Here is a 15,300-nt window from a genome sequence, read left to right on the forward strand (position 1 = left end):
TTCGTCCTAAAATTTGGTTATCCTAGCTTTAAAATTGGCCACTCTACAGCTGTTTTAATATCTAGCAGCTGGACGCTAAAACGTGGCTAAGGAGCAGTCTGACCGCTATGACTAGGTAATTAGGTAATTTTCTCTAAAAATACACATGAACCACCAGAAAAAAAATTTACGTCTCTATCTGTAACAGGAGCCAAGATAGAGGTGGGGGCTAAATTAGCCCCCCCCCCATCCCAATCTATTAAGGTGGGAATTGGGGCCCGATCTGTAAGGGTTAAAAGAGGGTGAAACTTTTCTTTACATGTATTTATTGGAATTAATGCAAAAAAAGAAAGCTGGGCAACTGTAAAAAAATCCATTTTAATAAAGTTGATTGAAGTGAAATTGTGCACCTATTGATAATGATAATAAAAGAATAAATTCAAAGTGAAATTGTACACTTATTGCTTAGTTAATAAAAGAATAAATGAACATCTTACTATTTTTAATTAGTTGTATATAGATATGCAAAGGGTAAGACATATCATTATATACATAATTGACAAAATATAATACTATCATTGAAATAATTCTTATTTCTCTATTGTTTATGTTAAATTACCTTCAATTTAGAAATGGAAACATTATTTTAAATGTATGATAATTCTGTAAATAAATTTAGTTGATATTGTTATGGCTAGTTTATGGAGGAATAAACATTCCAGGGAGCTATCCTCAGTTGATAAACCAGCAAAGTCAGTTTCATCAACCTGGAAATATACAAAATGCAGGTTTATATAATAATTGTTTATAACTGTTTTCTATTTTGTTAAAGGGAAAACAAGCTTGTGCAATATTGTGTAAAATTGTTAGTAGGCTTCCAGTCAAAAGCGATTATTAAGTCTAACTGTTCTTAATATTTACAAACGCTTAGTATAATTAAATGCATATTTAAATACAGTTAGACTTAATAATCTCATATGAATGGAAGCTTACTCACAATTTTACACAATATTGCAATTTTTTTGTTTACATTTTTAGGATATTTTCTATATTTTATAATTATATATAACTCTTCATAACTTTTTATAAATAAAATCTTTATAACTTTTTATATTTTTTTCATAATGATTTATTTATAATAGAAAAAAATGAAAATTTATTTTTAGGGGGGTGGGGGTGTTCCACCCCCCAAGAAAATAGCTTAAACCCACTTCAGGATCAGTAGGAATATTTCCTGAAGAGTAGAATCCAATTGGTTCAGTGGTTACCGAGATCTTAAGGGACAGACAGACAGACGGACAGACATCATTCAACTTTGTATTATAGATGAAAATTTATTTTACATATTCAATATTGAGTTTGAAATTATGCAATATGTATAAGGCATGTCAGGGCAAGGCAGCCAGTGGACTAATCAGCAACTGGCACAGTGGTATTGGTGGCAGAACCACATGATGTTAAATAAAAAAGAAAAAGGTAAAAATGACCAAGCAAATATAAATCAAAATCATTTTCTTAACCATAGATCCAACAAATCCTTGATCTCAGACAATTTTCCTCCATCAGGACATAAATAAATTATATATATTATTATAATAGCAATATGATATATTAGATAATTATTAAATAATTTTGTTATATTGTTACAATATCACAAGTTACATGATGGTTTTTATTTATTTCCCATCTAATCATTAGACATACTAATTGAGATTTTAATAAAACAAAAAAATAATTTTGACATAATGATTAAAATAGTGCAGACATTGCCCATGTTGGATTATTCAGGTGCAGTATGTAGCCCTAAGGCTAGAGCACATCCATGATGGTGTTTTGGCACTTTGGCTGGCCAAATAACCAACTTATGATTTCGACTGTGTTCTGTTATATCAATCAAAGTAAAATCTGCTATTGTGCTATTAGTATATAAATGAACATGCATTGCCGGCTTTATTTTAGTCCAGGTTAGATAATTAGGTAAACCATACAGATCTTGTATGGAGTGACTAATAATGCATTAATATATATTAATTGTTATTGGATCAGTGTTTAACAAACATTTTATGTTCTGGAACTTATGAATAGCCATTTCTTGCATTGTATTATAATCAGCTTTCTACGGATATAAAATGTACAATTATAAGATTTAATCTCAAATTTAATCTTATAAATCCACCGGATATTAATCAGATAATGATTACGAGAAAGGAACTGTTTTTTTTTCCAACTTGAACTTAATTTATTTAGTTATATTTTTTAGCATATGAATGTAAAGAAGGTTGGACTGAAAATCTAGAATCAGGTAAAGCAACAATAAATTCTAAATTTATTTTAACAATAAGTTTAAATTATTTCCAGAATCATGCTACAAAATATTGGAAGAAAGACTAGACTGGCAAAGTGCTAAAACAAAGTGTGCCTCACTAGCCAAAGGATCACAATTGGCATCTGTTCTCAACAGCCAAGAAAATAAATTTATAAAATGTGAGTTGACAAAATAAAATACTTATTATTTTGTCCTTAATAGTAATTAGTTGCCATAAACTGCAGCCAAAGAAGATGTTCAATATTCCTGGAGACCAGAAAGGTCAACACCTGAAAAATCTTAACTGGAATTTACAACATTTGGCGTTATCCTCTTAAAATTTTATTTGTTCAATTTTTTTAATTTTGCTCAACCTGCCAACAAAACTATGACTCTGACCGGGAACAATAATTAAGTTAGGGTAGGTTAGGTTATAAGCTAGGGGATAGAGTGCCTGTAGCTAGACAGGCAAGGGGGCCGAGCACTGTGGCTAGGCAGGCTAGGGAGGAAAGTGCTGCAGCTAGGTAGGCCAGGGGGCCAAACACTGCAGCCAGAGAAATAGTTTTGTTAGAGGGGGGGGGGGGGGGGGGAATTAATCGAATTTTCAAAATTGATAAAAATAATCCCAAGAGGATAATACCTAACATTTAACTTTAGATTAGTTTATTATGGGATATTTCAGTGTAAACTTTCAATGCTATTGTCCTACAATAGACATTGACAAATATTTACAAAGTTTGTAGAAATCTTGTTTTTTCTGAAGTATAGTTTTTTTTAGGTTATTCTGTTCTGGCTATAAAATGTTAATTCTGCTTTAGGTTTTTTAGTTAATTATGACATGATTCACAGACAATTGTGGCTTGGGGGAAATGATATCACAAGAGAGGGTTCTTGGGAATGGGCTGACGGTACCCAAAGTAAATTTTAAAAATAATTATATTTTATATTTATAATACAGAATTTTTTAAATAACTAATTTATTACAGTAAATTTTACTGATTGGACAGGGAATGGACCAAGTGCTCAACCTGCACATAATTGTTTGTTGGTAATATCTTTAACTCTTATAAACCTTTATCTATTGAAAAGGGAGTTTATTGATCACCACCAATAATTTTTACCTGCTATTTTATATATTTATTGAATCAGAACTATGGCTTCATGGGACTCCCTGAAAAGGGCTTGAGGAGTAGAATCAGGAACTTTTGTCCGTTTCAAAATACCTTATTCCTAGCCTTAGAAATGACTATTAAACAACAATTTTTGGGGGCTTTATTGAGAATTGTCCAATTTGTAGAGGTTTCTTTGTGATTTTCTCCAGCGCGCTAATAACAAGATAATATGAAACAGACAAAAGTTTCTTATTCTACTCCCCAAGATTTGTTCAGGGAGCACCTTGAAGCCATAGTTCTGATTAAATAAATTGTTGACTCCCATTCAAAAATAGGTATACAATTAAATGTATGATCACCAACGGTTTTTAGACTTTAAATTTTAAATCATGCAAAGGTTTATTATGCTTATATAAATCAAGTGCAAGTTCTTGCTTAGGTCTCAGATAAAGATATTCTAAATTGACCAACCTAACCTATACTAATATATATATATATATTACAATAGAAAATCATAAATTATCAGCTAAATTAAAAAATATTTTTAATAATTTAGAAAAATTCAATGTAACTTCTTGCATGATATTTTTTAGGCTCAAGAAGGTCATGGTTGGCGATGGAATGATTTTCCATGTGATTACACAATCTATGCTTTGTGCAAGATGCCAATTGAATCTTAAACTATTTTCCTTTTTGATAAAGTATAATAGAGCCACTATTTTTGTTTTTGTTTGTAAAACATATCTTTCTAATGTATGGAGTGTTGTAGTGCATATTATTTTACACCTTGTTGCAAAGCTGTTTTTTACACTTTCCTTCTATATAGGCATAATACCTAATATTAGTTATAATTTAAGTTTGAGAGTTTGATAAATTCATGTTATCAAATTAACAGCTGCTTGCATCTATTTATTTTATTGACATCACAATAATTATTGCAAGTACATTCCTATATTTATATTATTTGTAGTTTAATTTCTATTTTGAAAACCAATACTTAGCTTCCCTTTGTATTGTACACCATTCAAAAGATCTAACTGGACACACACAAACTAGTGTTGTAAAATGTATATAATTGACATTGTTTTTGTAAAACATTGTTTTTTATGTTGCTTTACTACTTATTAACTAATTTTTAATTGGTTATAATAAAATTATCTTGCTTTGCTACATTAGACCGTTTCATCAAAATACACTTTTTCGAATTTTAGTCTTCTGCTAACCTAAAAAGTTACTTTAGGAGCCTAGAAATACATGTACAAAATTTCAGCTCTCTATCTTTACTGGCGACCTAAAATATCAACAGATAACGGTAGCACGGCGGTTTTAACAATATCTCAGCAATGTGCAGGTTTTAAGCTCTTCTGTATATTTCAATTTAAACACATAAGGACAAAGATATATTATCGCAAAAATCTTTTGTCAAAGTCTACTCTACACCTAGCGCCAGTCAGTTTTCTAAAATCATGCATTGTATACCTGTGAAAATAGAAATCGCCAGCGCTAGGTGTAGAGTAGACTTTGACAAAAGATTTTTGGGATATTATATCTTTGGCCTTATGTGTTTAAATCAAAATATGCAGAACACCTAAATTCATCTTCCAAGCCATTCTCTAAGCATTTAAATTTTTTTTATGAAATACCGGGATTTTAAAACTGCCCTTTGAAAAGGCCTAAAAAATATCTTTTTTTGTCACTTTTTTCACTGCTTATAGTTACAACTTATTAAGATATTATGCTCAGGTAAAAAAAAATCGGCGCCTCCAGCACCAAAACCGGCAAAAACTGATTTCATTCTTCTTTTATAGTTTATAAACTCCTAAAAATTAGATTTTCATACCAGTACAGTGTGCTTCTTTTAAATTTCTTTTTTAATTTAGCTCACTTACAAATATTAGTAATCTATATCTTATTTTTTGGAGCATTTTGAAATAGAAAAAATATTTTGTAGATTATTTATTGCTTGGTACTACAGACAGCATTCCGCAGATATTGAAATAAAAAATTATGTTACTAAAACCAGTTTTTTTAGCCCCGAGTGGCCAAAGACCTAGTATAACTTTATGATTTACATTTTATTAATCATGGAGCATTGTCTGCAATACTATGCTATACATGATTTTTCAGTATAGCTGAGTACCGGTTCTAGTCTAGCGGATATTAATTGGTTTTGAAGTCATGCTGGAAAATAATTTTTTATGTTTATGCTTTACACGTATGCAACAAAATTTTCACTAATCTCACATAATCACCCTAGAAACATTAATAAGCAAATTATTATATTTTAAAATTACAATTTTGTTATGTTTGCTATTAATTAAAAACACAGAATCAAACTCATGTCTTCAACTAAACTAAACTGCTAAATATCCAAGCTGAACCAAGGGTCTAAGCTCTCACTAAATCAATACAATGTCCAAACTCTGTGAAATAGGAACTCTATTGTGTTGGTGTACAGATGAAGGTTTCTAAAAACCATGCCAATTATTTTTCTGTAATTTACCGAAAAATTTTGATGGTCTAGTTAGTGAACTTTTTAAACTCATAATTTTTAAAATCGAAGCTTTTCTATAATTAGGGTTGGTCTGTTTGTACATCCAACTGTTTAATTTAGGCATGTTTTAATTATCCTATCAATTTCAAAATTGGTATCATGATTCCTATAGTAGTTAGGTAGAATTTAGAAAGTTTAGCAACTCTACAACATTTAACAGAATGTCCGTACATCCATTTAAAATATGTTGATATTTATCCTTTTTTGACAAAAAATTGTATGTGATATAATCATTTAATTCATATGAATTATGGAATACTGATTCCTATTACATCAGGGTACAAGCAATGGATCTCTATAATTTAGTCCTAAAAATTTTAGTATGTCTTTAAACAGTTTATACAGTTCTAACAGTCTACAAGTGTTGATGTTCGTTTGTCCTTCTGTTTCAGAGCTTTGCTTTTATGGATGTTGTTGTCATGGATTAAGGGAAGAAAGAGGGGGGCAGGGAGAAATTAAAATTTGGTAATAATTGCAAGTTTTTTTATTAAAGAAGGCGTCTTAACTTTTTTGCTTTTTATTTAAGATAGCTAGTCGGTGTTTTTAGTAAGTAGTAGATGTAAAATTGTCCATAATATTTAGATATGTAATCGGTTTTTTTGTAGACCTCTTATTTTTTAAGTAATTTAAGTTTTTTTTTAAATTTAAGTCGGTTTCAAGGTACTAAAACGGGAAAAAAAAGAGAAAATAATAGCCATAATGAACAAAAATAGTAAGATCTCTAATTTGACACTTTACTTTTTAAATTCTTTTGAGTAATTGTTGAAAAAAATATTTTTTTTTAACCTCGGTGAACGAAAACTTTGAACTAATTTATATCCTGAAATAGACATAAAAATATGTATTTATATATACCTTAAGAATGAGAAAAATATTACAAATCCATTCTAAGCAAAATTGAAAAATAGTAAATAAACTATGATAAAAAATTATATGAAAATTGCAAAAATATTATAACATTACTGACAACACTTACTTAAGCTATGTCTCAATTTCTTTCTGCCATGCAAAGGTAACTTACTTTAGGCTCAAGAAGGTCATGGTTTGCAATGGAGTGATTTTCTAGCTTTCAACTTCCATTTTCATCTAAAGAGGGTCATTCATTTTAGATGTCTTATTGATGACCATTTAGAACAAAAATCAAATACTTTAATTAAAAAATAATGAAGATAATACATCGTAAAAAAGTATTTCTTTAAATATTAATTTCATAACAAAACAAATGTAAAAAAGAAATTGAGATTGGGCTAAATTAATTCACAGCTGAATAATGAAAGTAAAGGTTGTCTCTAATGTATAATATTTTTGGCCTTTTTTAATATAATACAATTATTCATTTTTATTACTTTTTGAAATTTTGCTTAGAATGGATTTGTAATATTTTTCTCATTCTTAAGGTATATATAAATACATATTTTTATGTCTATTTCAGGATATAAATTAGTTCAAAGTTTTCGTTCACCGAGGTTAAAAAAAATTATTTTTTCAACAATTACTCAACAGAATTAAAAAGTAAGGTGACAAATTAAAGATCTTACTATTTTTGTTCATTATGGCTATTTTTTTTCTCTTTTTTTGTTCCGTTTTAGTACCTTAAAACCGACTTAATTTTTTTTTCTAACTTTAATTACTTAAAAATTAAGAGGTCTACAAAAAAAACGATTGCATATCTAAATTCTATGGACAATTTTACATCTACTACTTACTAAAAACACCGACTAGCTATCTTAAATAAAAAGCAAAAAAGTTAAGACGCCTTCTTTTGAAGCAAACTATTACCAAAGCGGCTGCAATAAATCATAAAAAAAAACATTTACTAACACATTTATTTATTTTACAGAATACAAGGTTCTACAAACATATTCGTGTTTTTTATCAAATTAGAATTCAGCACAAAAATAACATTTTTTCATAAAAATACAATATTACTTAATTTTTTAAAGCGAAGCTTTCTATGAATAAGGGTTAGTCCGTACATAGCAGACATGCTAGAATTGTGCTATCAATTTCAAACTTTGTATGCTGATTCAAATAACATTTAGGTTCTAGAAGGAACAAGTTTTTTATTATATAATCATAATTTAGTCGATTTTTGGACTAATGATCTTAGGACAACATGGTACAATATCCTAAGCATTCATCTCTATAATCAAGCCCTAATATGAAGGTATGTCCTTAAACAGAATCCTTTATTTAAGTAAATTTAAATTTTGCTTAGACTTATCATTTAAAATATGCATAATGAGTTCTGATATTTTAGAATCTATAAGTTTTTAATGTCCATTTGTCCTACCGTCCAAATTTATAGCTTTGCTTTTATGGATGATGTTTTTCTTGTTTAATAAAATAAAAGTATTTTGCTGCTAAAATTAAACCCTTACGTCAATTTTTTCTCCCACACAAGATGAATTACGTATTACAATGGATATATAAATACCTGGATGTTGCACCAGATTTTCATATCCTATTATATAAAGTAGAATGATGTCTGTCCGTCTGTCCCTTAAGATGTCGGTAATTACTTAACCGATCGGATTCTACTCTTTATGGTATATATCTATTGGTCCTGTGGTGGTTTTATGCTATTTTCTTGGGGGGTGAGACACCCCCAACCCCACAAAAAACCAAAAAATCCCTCCCCCCCATTTTTTTATTTCACATAAAACCACTGGCAGCACCAGTAGTACTTATTTTTTTATTTTTTAATTACCTCTTGGGACAAAGCCCCTAGAGGCTAGGAGCGAAGCCGCTAGTACTCTTATAAATTATTACGCACAGCTGACTAAAATAACGATACCCTACCCCATCCCTTCTCCTTATACTATTATATGAACGAACTTACCAATAATTGGGGTCCATATTAGCAAACTAAATTGTCGACAAATTATCCACGTAAACTATATCCATTCATATTAATACATACAAGAATATTTTTACAAAAATATCAATAACATTTATCTAACATGTTAAATACAAATACAAATATTGGGGAATTCGAGAATTCATATCATGCATACAATATCGAAATAAGTTATTCATCGCATCGTATTACAGACAGCTTTCCGCGGATATTAACTAGTACCAATTTATCAATGTGTATTTTAATATTCGAGGTACTGTCTGTGATACGATGATATACAAGATTTTTCAGTATGGATTAGAAATGGTTCTAATCCAGCGGATATTAAACGGTTTTGAGTCCACACCTGAAAATACAGGATGCTTGTTTTAAAAGAAAAATACAATTTAATATTTAAAATTTTGGTAAAGAATTAATGCCCTATAAAGGCGTATTTTTATTTGTTACTTCATTTTTTTGCTTGTCTAAAAATCCTGTTTTTTATATTTGGTTATGATATGTCTGGGCAAAAATTGATATTTATAAATTTTGATGTTATTATAATAATAGTTATTTATCGAATCATAGACAGCTTTCCGCGGGTATTAAAATGAGAAATTATAAAATTAAAACCAGTTTTGTTATCCCCAATAATCCGAAGGCTCGGGCTAACAAATCTGGTATTAATTTTATGAATTTTATTTTGTAATCTGTGGAAAAGTGTTCGTAATAAGAAGCTCTGATTTTAATTCAGTATGGCTGGGAACCGGTTGAAATCCAGCGGATATTAATCGGTTTCGAAGCCATATTGGAAAATGATTTATCGTTGTCAACTAATTTTGTTTACAGAAATTTAAAATGTCAAATTAAATGTTTCACAACAAGATTGACATTATATTTAAAACAAAGGCGTGTAGAAGGGGTGTTCAAGGGGTCCCCCCCCCCCAACACCTGCCAAAATTAAGGGAAGTTGATGCACCCCTTGTACTGATCTTGATATGGTTCTACACCCCCCATAATAAAAACAATAGGAGTGGGGTCATGCAAATAAAACGAAGTTGCGGCTTTCACCGTATTTTCACAGTAGCTTTTGAAAGCCTATTTTAGGTTAGGTTAGGTTAAGTAAATGTTAATGATTGCCCCGCAGTGCTAGAGCCCCATGCAGGGGCTAGAAATAGGAGAAAAGCTACTGTGAAAATACGACGAAACCAACTACTTCGATTTCTTTCTATGATCCGAGAAGTGTAAAGTTAAAAGTCACTTTACCCATCAAAGAATGGTTGTTTGACTTCTATGTATGTTGATTAGTTGGGGGGTGGACATCTAAGGGATGATTTGGGTTTCAGAGAGGGGTGTCAAAAATCGTTGGGAGGGTGTCAAAATTTTCTGGTGCGCCCCCTTGTAAAACCCCGTGTACGCCATTGATTTCAAATATAAATAGTTAGTTAGGATTGAGACTAGGGTTGGGCCGGATATCCGGCCATTTTCAATATTCGGCCGGATACCTGATATTGAAACTATCCGGACACCGGATATTCGGCTTATTTCTAATGACAGATATCCGGTTTTCCGTTAATTTGCCGGATATCGAACGTTGGCCAGATATCCAGCAAGTTCCGGATATCCGGCAATATATTTCAGCAGGATATCCGGTATCCGGCTAAAAAAGTATTCGGCCCAACCCTAATTGAGACACATACACTGAATAAGCTCTATAACTATGGCATTTATAATACAATATTATTAATTAATTATTGCATCGTATTAAAGACAGCTTTCAACGGATATTAAAATGAAGAATTAACAGATTAAAACCTGCTGACAATGCTGGTATTAAATTTATGATCTGTATTTTAATACTTGTGGAAAATTGTCTGTAATACAATGCTATACATGATTATGCAGTGTGGCTGAGAACTGGTTTTAATCCAGCGGATATTAATCAGTTTCGAAGCCATAGTGGAAAATATATTATCAATTACAGGAATATGACACTTGAAGAAACATTACTTTTCCTTGTTTTTATTCGCCAGTCAAAAAAAAGTCACTATTTAGAGAATTTTTTGCATCATTGTTAATTTATTACAAATTATACATTTTGATACTAATTCATGTTTTTATGTTTTGAAAGGCCGGCAAAATAATTTTTCATCAGATGACATATCTCTGTATTTGGTAGTTTATACCAGGGCTCGGCAGCTGCGCGTCAGAAGCCTGCCAACCTCATTTATAATTTTAAAAATCAGCTGGAAGTCTATACCTTAGTCGCGGCTGATGCGTGGCTGCCGAGACCTGAGGTGGATTCTTAAAAATCCTTCGAAATCCCATAAAAAATCTACAAAAATTAAACAAAATCTTATGTTATAAAACTTTTATGATTTTATTTAATTTTTGTCGATTTTTTAATGCGATTTTAGAGGATTTTTCACAAAATATTTTAGTTCATTTTAGTGAGCCAGTGAGCCAAAAAGTTTTTTAAGAATCCATCTCTGGTTTATACATAAATCAACATTGATAGGAGCGAAGCTGCTATTCAATAAATTTAAATTTAGGTTTATCAGTCTAACCAAAATGCATTTGTTCCATAGTGAAGCTTTTCATATTACTCTTTTAAAATTGCTTTTAATACAAAACTAGGAACTTTAAAGGTTATATCAGAAATACTATACTTGATTTACTTGGGTAATATTTGTTAGCTTAAAATGTAAAGTAAGAGAATAATGTAAAAAAAGAACGGTTAACTGTTATTCATAAAATAACAGGAAATATGTAAAATTAATTGAAAATTCACGAAACCTTGCAAGCTAAAACATTTTTACGTTGTGACACAAACACTAAAACATATTTATGGACGTAAAGACGTACGGAACCTGATTATAAAGTAGCTAAATTAATAAAAAGCCCCTTTGCTCATATTCTATTTTAATTCATTATAGCTTCGCTAAAGAAGATAAAAAAGGCTTTTTCTTTGATATGTAGTTTGTGATATAAAAATTATAAACTTTTAAATATGCTTTTTATATTTGTTTTTAATGAAAACAGTATTAGGTATCTTTTCAGATTTCCAAACAAAAATTTATATTTACTAAAATTGATTGAAATTTTACTTTTCTCTAGCTTCCTCAAATACTTTTCAGTAGGGCTCGGCAGCCGCGACTAAGCCTCAAATTTAAACCCGTTTGGATGTTTGTTTTTTAAAAGATGAATTGTCATAATTTGGGTCAGGTTTATACTTCCAGCTGGTTTTTATAATTGTAAAAGGTTGATTTCCCTTAGGCTTACACGCGGCTGGCGCACGGCTGCCGAGCCCCGTCTACTATTCTATTTTATTAATTGTATGTCTAATTGTTTAATCATCTCCATATTGTGACTTTTTGCTTGAGGAGTCATCCCAATCTGCCTAATCATCTCAATCATCCCCATATTGTGACTTTGTGCTTGAGTCATCCCACTCTGCCTCGTCATCTCTGCGCGCACGCGCGCGCACAATTCGTAGAGTTTCTGCGCTCTGAAATATATTTCGTAATAAATTAAATTTTCCAGAATTAGTTAGCCTGGGCCTTCGGTCCCTCAGGATTAACAAAACTGGTTTTTAATCTTATATTTTTTCATTTTGATATACGTGGAAAGCTGTCTATAATACGATGCGATAAATACCTATTCTAGGTTTTCAAATGTTTTACTTATATCCAACAAACATTAATACTCATTCAAAGCAAGCTTTTTGAAATTATTTACTTTGTCAGGGTTCTAAAGGGATAAGATAACGGCCGATAAATTGTTGATGATAAATAATGATGCTCAAAGTTACTTCCTCTGTAGATTAGTGTAAATTAGTGGTTGAAACATTTGAACACTCAACTTAAGGAATTAATCAAAGTCCCCAAAGTTTTTAAGCCCACGAATAAGAAAACGTTATTATTCACTTTGGTGACTAGTGTAATAATATCTCTCCTCTCTCTCTCTCTCTCTCTCTCTCTCTCTCTCTCTCTCTATTATGTGCAAAATCATTTACAAATTTGAATCTAAACGTGAATTTAGTAAAAAATTACTAAGAAATATTTGTTCAATTCAAGTTAGTAATAAGTTTTTTATTGCGCAAGCGCGACTTTTCTTCAAATTCCCAGGAAATATTTGAGGTTTTTAATTCTATACTTTATTTTCTTTGGAATGAATATATTTACACAATAATGTAATGAAAACAGAAGTGCAGAGTATATAAGTTAGGTAATATATTGTCAGAAATAATGGCATGAGCAATTCACTTTTTGTGTATTCTTCATTCTTCAGATCAAAACTATAAACTTAAAAATTAATAAGGTTTTAATATCTTACACTATTCTTTTTAAACAAAAGTTTTATTATTTTTTTATTGCTTCGCTTCTTATGTTGAAACCTTCCCAGGACCTATGAAAAGTCACATTGTAAATGAGAACCATATCAGTTCAGCGGTACACACAAACACACACGCAGAGATCCTGCTAGTTATATAAAAGTAATGAATAATCCTTGTGAGGTCTATTTTCCCTGAATCGAATATAAAGTTGGAAAAGTAGCGGATAACGGCTCAGTCGTTTAGCCGTTTTTGGGCTTTAGTTAGGGCCAAATTATCAATAATAATAAAAATAAACTTTTTTTAAAATTTCTAGTACCAGTTGTTTAACACCATATAATGTAAAATATCGTTAAAGAAGTTGATTCCTACATAATTACTGATGGATTTGCCAAAAGCCGGCTAAGGGAAAATAGAACTTCCAAGGATTACTAATTCCAAATTTCATCATGAAATTTGGATTCTAAGTACCATTTGCGCAGTGATTATGAGATAGTTGCATTAACATTAACAAATTTATAACATTCTACTACATTTTATTTCCCTGCATTCCTAAATATTGTTTGCATAATAAATATTAAGGTAGATGCTTGCACTTAAGTTTATTTACCAGGACTTGGGAACCGCAGCTGCCAAAAAATATAAATCTGTAAATTCAGACTAATACCATTTTTTTCTTCAAATTCCTGTTGCAAAAAATAGTTGCTTTCCAAAATGTGACCATCGAACACTATTTGTTAAAACAAGTTAGAAAAAAGGAATTTTGGTTAGTTCTTATTCCTAACCCCTGCGGCGACTATCATGAGCTCAAGCAAAAAAAAAGTTGTAGTGCTGAGCCCTAATATTTACACTACAAGAATGATATTATTCATATATGGCGTTATTAACACTTGAAGTAAGCACGAACAAGTAATGTAATATCCATAAGTAGCCCAGCATTAACAAGCTAAATTTTTACAACAAGTATAGAACATTCTTTTTCGACATAGAGACATACGGACATGCTCTACTTGTAGAGTAGCTGCATTATTCCAAATAAATAGATTTCATCTAGATACAAACTATCTAAATCAGCCAATTGAAAAACATTGAACCGAAAATCCGGCCATTAATTGGTTAGAAAGTGTACAGATTTTGTTACTAAAAGAAAGTTATTTTAGCTTTTCGTTGCATAAAATAAAATAAAAACGCATTTCTTAGGATAGAGCTTTTCATGTAAAAATTTCTTCCATTGTATAATGTAAAGCGATTGAATCGTATATAACAAAAATTAATCAAAGGTATTTGTCTGCTAGAATTTTTAAGTTTGAAAGATTATGGGGCCAGTTTGACTTTCTAGATGTACTATATCTATTACCAAATAAGTTTTGTACCTGGATTGACCATCTAGATGTACTATATCTAGTACAAAAAAAGTTTTGTACCTGGTTTGACCATCTAGATATACTATATCTATTAACAAATGAGTTACGTGTTAAAATGTCCCAACTGTCTTAAAACTTGACTTGTGAGTAAAATGTGGGACATTTTACCACCTTGCTTCTAGATTATTTGTAGCACAGGAACTGTTCTTATGTTTCCAAAAAATATAGTTCATAGCGGTTCTAACGGTATTCGTGACATTTTTTCTACTATGAACACAGGCCGCGCAATTTGAAATTTAAAAACGTACGCAGCTCTTTTTGCACATCCTATTTAGTAAAATACTCACAAGTCAAGTTTTAAATCAGTTGGGACATTTTAACACGTAGCTCCTTACCAATGCGTAGCACAGGAATCGTTTTTATATTACCAAAAAAATAGACTTTATAGCGGTTTTACCGGTATGCCTACCTTTTTTTCTACCATTAACACAAGCCGCGCAATTTGATTTTTAAAAATGTACGCATTTTTTTGCTCTCCCTTTAGATCTGTTATATCTACTAACAAATGAGTTTAGTACCTGGTTTTCTTGTTGTGTATACAGTGGACCCGAGGAGCCCGCTGTCTGGAGGCGCTGCCGTTCTGGGTCCGTCTAAACAGATTTTTGTAATATAATGACTGACTTTAAATACATATTAAAACATAAATGGATATATTGCGCCCCCTTTACTCCATCTACTCACCTCCTATTGGATGAACGAACTGACTAATGAATGCGGTTCATAATAACAAGCTACATTGACGGAATTTTTGCCT

The 15,300-nt window shown here is 30.8% G+C and overlaps 2 protein-coding genes across 3 annotated transcripts in view; one reads left to right on the forward strand and one right to left on the reverse strand.

The window, feature by feature from the left end:
• The first annotated feature begins 403 nt into the window (after nt 1-403).
• Nucleotides 404-4,566, forward strand: LOC145327985 (snaclec alboaggregin-A subunit beta-like). 2 transcript variants are annotated; one of them, XM_080171510.1, is made up of 8 exons: nt 404-510; nt 659-767; nt 1,363-1,455; nt 2,240-2,281; nt 2,338-2,463; nt 3,103-3,201; nt 3,271-3,332; nt 3,990-4,566. In XM_080171510.1, exons 1-8 carry the CDS (start codon nt 502-504, stop codon nt 4,074-4,076), a joined length of 627 nt encoding a protein of 208 aa, XP_080027636.1. In that variant the 5' UTR covers nt 404-501; the 3' UTR covers nt 4,077-4,566. The 2 variants fall into 2 exon arrangements, with proteins under 2 accessions (XP_080027636.1, XP_080027637.1); XM_080171511.1 differs by having other exon boundaries at nt 3,292-3,332.
• A 4,112-nt stretch (nt 4,567-8,678) lies between these two features.
• LOC145327986 (potassium channel subfamily K member 1-like) overlaps nt 8,679-15,300 on the reverse strand; it is a 46,235-nt gene continuing 39,613 nt past the window's right edge. The window contains exons 12-13 of the mRNA XM_080171512.1: nt 15,065-15,136; nt 8,679-12,297 (exon numbers count right to left, since the gene is read on the reverse strand). Coding sequence (XP_080027638.1) covers nt 12,199-12,297; nt 15,065-15,136 — 171 coding nt within the window. The 3' untranslated portion in view covers nt 8,679-12,198. The remainder of the gene's footprint in view (nt 12,298-15,064; nt 15,137-15,300) is intronic.

This window comes from Acartia tonsa, chromosome 9, assembly GCF_053477335.1.
Source record: "Acartia tonsa isolate MP-2025a chromosome 9, ASM5347733v1, whole genome shotgun sequence".
Classification (NCBI taxonomy): domain Eukaryota; kingdom Metazoa; phylum Arthropoda; class Copepoda; order Calanoida; family Acartiidae; genus Acartia; species Acartia tonsa.

Bases quoted from the DNA above. Each gene is read 5' to 3' on its own strand.
- LOC145327985 (XM_080171510.1), top strand. The intron at 768-1,362 runs GTTTATATAATA...AATATGTATAAG, and splicing joins TGGAAATATACAAAATGCAG to GCATGTCAGGGCAAGGCAGC. The intron at 2,282-2,337 runs GTAAAGCAACAA...AATTATTTCCAG, and splicing joins GACTGAAAATCTAGAATCAG to AATCATGCTACAAAATATTG.